The sequence below is a fragment of the Pteropus vampyrus genome, unplaced genomic scaffold (genome assembly GCF_000151845.1).
Source record: "Pteropus vampyrus isolate Shadow unplaced genomic scaffold, Pvam_2.0 Scaffold31, whole genome shotgun sequence".
Taxonomy (NCBI): domain Eukaryota; kingdom Metazoa; phylum Chordata; class Mammalia; order Chiroptera; family Pteropodidae; genus Pteropus; species Pteropus vampyrus.
In genome coordinates, this window is record NW_011888812.1 from 7959567 (window position 1) to 7966517 (window position 6951).

The following is a 6951-nucleotide window of genomic DNA, read 5'->3' on the forward strand; positions in this document are numbered from 1 at the left end:
ATTAATCTCTCTAATTATTATGCATAATTAGACTGAAGCTGAGGAGATCCTTAAGTATATCACCTAAAATATCAGTCAGTTCCCGAAGTTCTCTGGTTCAGTAACTAGATAAACAGTGTATCTTCAAGTAGAGAGTTTGAGGCCACACTGGGCATGATCTTCCCTCCACTGGCCAGCTAGTGGATTTCTACATCTCAACTTGACTCCACTCTTCCCCCCAGCCTGCAGTTTGGCCCTGCAGCTGTGGTATTTCTTTTATAAACAATACTCTCCTCCTTACTCCACTTCACGCCCCCCCCAAAAAAAAAGTCAAAAAAAAAAAAAAAAATAAGGCAAAGACAAGGCTCCAGACTCATCATCCTTTTCAGGGACTTGGTAGGAGGCAGGGCGGGTGACCTCACTGCCGCATTTTGGATTTGTTGCTCTTTGTGAGAGTTGCTTTTTAAGGGAATTCCCACATCTCTTGAGGGCTACACAGAGTAGCGAGAGCTTTGTTTTTATTTTTATTTTAAATCTCTCTCAATATTTTTTCAATGGGAAGCTGAGGGCTGTTGCTATTGATAGCTTCTTCTCACAGCTATGTTGGCCTCAGCTGGAATTCTTGTCATTTTCTTTCTAAAAGGAACTAAATTGGGAGTTTACAACTGTTACTATTGAGGGAGACTTCAAGTTCTCAGCGTGATTTTACTTAAACTTAGATGTCAGCACTGCTGGGAGGAAGCAGGAAAATCATAGCTAGTGACTTCAGTCGTTAAAAGAAAAACAAATCCACCTTAACATTTTGTTTGTGTAAAACTAAAATGGGCATACTCCGTCAGCCATCTGTCAGGTCAGGGAGGACCAGCATGCGAGCAGAGGGCACGCCGTCACGTTCTTGTTCACATCTGCACATTTACGTTGAAAATGGATTAGTGGTGGAGTGAGGATCCACTGGTCCTGGCGACTGAATGTCTGAAATAGAACTTTGTTTCTTAACAGTGAAATCTAACCCAGAATCCCTCTTTACTCGAGAGTTTCTTTGAGCATCACACATTAACATCTGTATTTATTTCTGTATCTGTGTAAATGAATCTCTCTCTCTCTCTCTCTAAATGTATGTGTATTCAAAACCATGCATTCCTATCGATACCTCTGACTTCATCCAGGAGCATTCTTGTTTTCTCTGCTTTCCATATGTGTAACTCCTGTGTCTGACAGTGAGAGATCTGGTTCCCGTTATCCTCATTATCTTTACTTATTTGATCAACCCTCTTGTATGTCACCAAAATTCTGTTACTGCTGCTGTCCCCCACCTCACTGTGCAGGTGCCCTCATCATCCCCACTCAGACTCCAGCATCCCCCACATGTTGTGCTTCTGCTGCTGTCTCCTCCCCACCTCAACCCCCAGCGTAGATACCTTCCTCACACTCTTTGGGTTCCAACACCATACACTAGGGTGATATTACCATTCTGTTACCCTCCCCACAACTAGGGCACCCTTTTCAGCCTACCCAGGCTTTAACACTGTTTTAGGATTCCCAGATGCCCTCCTAGCCTCACTTGGTCTCTGGCATCCCATGCTGGGTTGTCATAGCTACCTCTACCCCTGCCCCGGTACAGAAATCTTAGTCACCCTTTTAGAACTCTCCAGCCCTGTGCTAGGCCAGCTCCCTGCTCTTTCCCAAATAGAAGGTCTCACTCCACAAGGGCTTCAACACTCCATGCGGGCCACCTTGTCACGTAGAAGCACCCTCTTCCCTCAAGGACTCCAGCACCTGCACCCTCCCGCATGAACACCCTCTTGGATGCCAGCGTGTCTATTTGTACTCTGGGCAGTATAGAGCATCAGTTTTATGCTACTGGCTCTACTTGAATGGAAAGTCTCCAGGAACATCCAACAGGTACTGAGTACCAGCGTCTTAGGAATTGGAAGGATCTTTAGAGGGCATGTAGCCCTAACTTTTTACTATTATTTCTTAATGAAAAGTTTATTAATTTGTAATTTTTTTAAAAAAAACCCTCTTACAGCCCATTTCATTTTCAGGTAGCTTTATCCATTAAGGTGGTTTTCCTGCTTGTCTTGTGAGTTTGACTAACGCTTTCTCCAATTTAAGCAGACAAGTTTGATTACAGAAATACTTGGAGGTGATCTGAGAGTGTTCCCTGTGAGTGGTCACCCATCACTAAGTCCTCTCCCTGAAAACGAATGCTTTCACAAAAGAAAAATCGGTGAGGCTCAGAGCTGGAGTAGGATTTGAGTCTGTTTCGGTATCTAGAAGGAACACTCGTGGCTAGAAATATTCGGTATATTGTTCAATAAATTGTAATTTAGGGGGAACTTTCTCGGGATGAGAGGAACCAGTCTGTGCAGCTAATCTAAGCTGCCTTCCTGATGGATCACTATTCTTTGTCTTCTCTCCACTGACTTTTACCCTAAGCTCTGGGTCTAAACTGCCATCTAGGGCGGGCAAGGAGGTGCGCTGTCTGGTACCCATGAGCCGCGTATGGCCACAGAGTGTTTGAAATGTGGCCGATGTGACTGAGGAACTTAATTTTAAATTTTATTTTATTTTAATGAATTTAAATGTAAAGGGCCTGATGTGGCTAATTGCTATTGGACAGTGAAGTTCGAGGGAACTGTGTATTCCTTTCCCTCCTCACTGTGGTGTGGGGAATGCCCTTTGCTTTTAGTGCAGCTGCGCAAAGAACTAGCAAGAGAAATGGTTCCGAGGTTTTAAAAGCAGTCTAGCTGTAGTGTGTGTTGCTCTGTCTTCTGGAGTTTGTTTAGCTGATCTGCCTGGCGAGGCCAGTGTTGCCCTTCTCCACTCATTGCTCTGTGTGTTTTGGACCTGAAGCTTAACGCTTGGTAAAAGATGACAACCTCAGTTAGAGAATGATTGGTTTATTCTTTGGCAGTAGATGTATGAACCTCTAAATAAATCTAAGAAACTAAAGAAAAATAAAACAATTGCCCTTCCTTTCTCTCCAAAGCAAGACAAAAAAGAAAAAAGAGAAAAAGAGATTCATGTTTTTGGTCCTTTCTTACATACAGATTTACATCAGCCTGCTTGGTGATATTGCCTATGAGATGCGTAGCCCTAGTATTTTCCCTGGTCTATACCAGTTAGAGGTAGGTTTAAGTAAGTACTGCTTCTAGGTATGATGGGTGTTTCATTTCTTCTTGAAACCTGCATTATATTATTCTCTTCTTTGACAGCGATCCCATCCCTAGTGGTCTCTCAACCTGTATAGTGTTTATGCTCTGTAACCTCTCTGTCTTCTGGGAATCTTACCTTCCAAGAGGGAATTACTCTCTGGTCACCCCAAAATCTTCCCTTTGACTTCTGGTTTACTACCTTTGTGTTCACGTTTTTGTCTCTTGTGGAGAGCTAAATAGCTCTAGATCCTTGGCAATCCCTTCTTCACTCTAGTTTCTAATAAGTATCCTTGCTATCCGGGTGTTAAGAATGGTTCCATCCTTTGGTGAAGATAGTTTTTTCTACTCGTTCTCAATGACCAGTTCAGTCTTCCTAATGTCCAGGTGGCTTTGACGATGGGGGCTCTCTTCCCTGGAGCTCCTTCATAACATAAGGATGCCATTCAACAGGCAGAAGCAGCCTTTCATCTCTTCTGGTTTTATAGCCAGCGATGCCCATTAAGTTCCCTTCTTATTTGAGGGATGCAGCTTGCTCTCGGTTCCTTTTCAGATCGGAGAACTCAGATATAACTAATGATAACATATTGATATTTCTTCTAATCAGTCAACCAATGAGTTAATTTCTCTCTTTTTACACACACACACACACACACACACACACACACACATTTATAGCATGCTCTCTAAGCTTGGCATATTATAAGCATTTCCTCAAAACATTAAGAACTTTTCCCAAATAAATTTTTTAAAAAATTATTTATGCCTCCAGCACCTGGTCTTCTTACGTGGTTTCCCATCCAAGTACTAACCAGGCCCGACCCTGCTTAGCTTCTGAGATCAGACATCGGGCTTGTTCAGGGTGGCATGGCCGTAGACCATGGACTGTGGCTCCACGGGGGCGCGAACCCAGGACTTTCTGCATGTAAAGCGGATATGCTAGCTGCTACACTATGGAACCACGTCCCCAAATAAAAATTTTAACGATTGCATATTTCAGCACGTGAATGAGTCGTATCTTACTTTCTTACGATACGTAATATTTTAAACATTCAACAATGCTACAGAGTGTAATTTCCCCCCAAAAGCAAAGGATGTGAAGACTGGTGAGAAAACACTGCCATATATTTACTATCAAAGCTTGTGTTACCTTGACTACCATACCAGCTGCAGCTTTCCCGTCACCTTTTTTGTCTCCTTTATAGTCCCAGGCGATACTTCCTCCTATCATCCCAGATGGCTCTCCATCCTGAGTACCGAGAGGACCTGGAAGCCCTCCAGGCCAAACATGGAGAGTCAGTGATAGTACTAGATAAATGCACCAACCTCTCCGAGGACGTCCTTTCTGTCCGTAAGCGCTGCCACAAGCACCAAGTCTTCGATTACCCTCAGGTGCTGCAGGTGAGTGTCATTTATTACCTCTCCAAAGGCTTGGTAGAGGTCACTTCCGCGAGGTAAAATTGACTCTGACAACAGGAGTTGTTCTCCACCTGCAACTAGAATTCCCCAGGGGGAAAAGAAGATGCACTGTTGCTTTTTCCTGGGTCCATGGAGCTTCAGGTGCTTCGACGTCTGGCATATTGTTTGTGCAAAGCTGCCCGACTTGTGAGTGTTCATACTCCTTTCAAAAATTCATTATACTTCAAAAATGAAATCTGGTAGATATACAAAGAAGCCACATAGACAAAGCAGGCAAACGTATTTTGTTTTTATGCCTGTATTCGTTAGCCAGTCCAAGGGGCAACTCGTGTTCCTCTGACTATGCTAGCCCACAAGCCTACAGTCAGCTGTTCCTGGGAATGGAAGGTTTTTTATTTTTGTTACTGTTTTGTCTCTTGGTGCTTTGCCACCCTTAACATGTCCTACTGGTGGCATGTCCTATACTTAAATCATGAGAGTGACAGTACTTCCTTAACCAGATGCACAGCAGTCCTTGTAGGGATGTTTTATTTTATAAGCAGGATATTTGAAATTCCAAGGGCACGGGGGCTAGGAAAGGAGACGCTGAGTTTTGTTCACTTAAATATTTAAAATGCAGACAGGTTAGTTTAAAAGAAATATCAAGGAGCTGGTGTGATTTTTTTTTTTTTTAATTTTTTTATTATTATCTCCAAAGAGAACTGGCCCATACTGAGATTGTTAAAATACTTTCTCTCAAAAAGTGCTGCATCGCCTCTGGAATGTCTGACTGATAACAGTGGTGATGTGAACAGGAGTATTTATAGTAACCTTTGTCTAGACAGGAAAGATGGTCATCAGCACGCGGGTCCACATCTGGGTGCCGACTCTTCGGGCAGGCCAAGCGGGCCGCCTGCACCTCCAGGCGCCGTGACTGGTGCTCTTCGTTGACTCTTGCTGCTTTTCTCATTTATCCCCAGAGGAGTTTCTCCATGTTTTTTTTTCTAAACTTTCCTTTTCTCTAGCTTTAAAGATGAAATGATGTTTTCTTAAATCTTTCTTTTTTTTTTTTTTTCCTTCTGAAGAGGCAAAAACTGGGAGAAATCGAGTGTTAGACCTAGGATCTTTTGTTATTTCGGTTTGCCTATTACAACTATTTTTTCTCCCGTATATCTCTTATTTTCAGAAATTTCCTTCACATTCAGGGAGTGAATGGGGAAGAACTCTCTTGAGATTTTGCTTTATGTTCAGTTTATTCTTTCTAAATAGAACATATCTGTCTTAATGTGTTTTCGGAGGCATTGCGTTCATGAAATGAATATCTTCTGTATGCAAAGTATACTGCTTGTGCCATGGAAGGTAGAAAGATGAAATGAGAATGACATTTAATGACATTCTCTTTAGGGGGTCCTCTAGAGAGCCTGATATGGCCAGACAAAATAATTCTATTACAAGGTGGGCTGTAGTCAGTACAACGTTCAGCCTCTGTGTTACGATCTCCAATGTATTTACATGATATGCTAGGGCTTCAGGAAACCGCTCTGTGGGAGGTCATATTGCTGAGTGTCCAGAGGAAGACTTGGATCTGGGTTTTGAACATTTTCAGAATGCCAACAGTAGAGGCATTGAAGTATCACCGAAGAGTGGAACTGCAAGACATTCCAGCCAATTAAGCTTTTCACGTTTTACTGGTTGTGAGACAGCATTTTTGTGTCAGGATACCTCAGTATTGCTTTGGCTTCAGCCCTTGGGAGGACTTCATGGTCTGCAGGGCTCAGAGTAAGTGGGTTAGTGAAACTGGTTTGAAATCCACTACCTCTGCTTGTGTTCCTACAGGAAGCTACTTTCTGTGTGGTCCTTCGTGGAGCTCGGCTGGGCCAGGCGGTATTGAGTGATGTATTACGAGCTGGCTGTGTCCCAGTTGTCATTGCAGACTCCTATATTTTGCCTTTCTCTGAAGTTCTTGACTGGAAGAGGTGGGTGTTACCTTCTAATAAACTTTACACCAGTCATTCTGCATGTATGAGATTTTAAAAGCCCCCTAAGTAATTGTAATTGAGAATTACCCTTTTAGACTGTTATGCTGTATTTTCCAGCAGGAGAGTTAGTCCATCGGCCTAGAGCAGAGGTTGGCAAACTGAGGCCTGTGGGCCAAATAGGGCAGATTGCTAGTTTTTGTAAATAAAGTTTTATTGACGTACAGACATACCCTTTCATTTACATATTGTCTATGTCTATTTTTGTGCAACTGTGGCAGAATTGAGTAGTTGTGACAGAGATTATATGACCCACAAAGCCTAAAATATTTACTATCTGGTCTTTTACAGAAAACATTTACCAACCCGTGGCCAAGAGCAGTGGTAGAGACTGCAGAATATACTCACTTGGAAACTTAAAAAAAATGCCTAGGCCCTGTCCT

At 42.8% G+C, this 6951-nt stretch overlaps 1 protein-coding gene and 1 pseudogene across 1 annotated transcript in view; one reads left to right on the forward strand and one right to left on the reverse strand.

Annotated features, from left to right (window-relative positions):
- EXT2 (exostosin glycosyltransferase 2) overlaps positions 1-6951 on the forward strand; it is a 129985-nt gene that overhangs the window by 13871 nt on the left and 109163 nt on the right. Inside the window, exons 3-5 of the mRNA XM_023528792.1 lie at positions 222-246; positions 4340-4535; positions 6369-6508. Coding sequence (XP_023384560.1) covers positions 222-246; positions 4340-4535; positions 6369-6508 — 361 coding nt within the window. The remainder of the gene's footprint in view (positions 1-221; positions 247-4339; positions 4536-6368; positions 6509-6951) is intronic.
- LOC111737810 lies at positions 3898-4013 on the reverse strand (annotated as a pseudogene).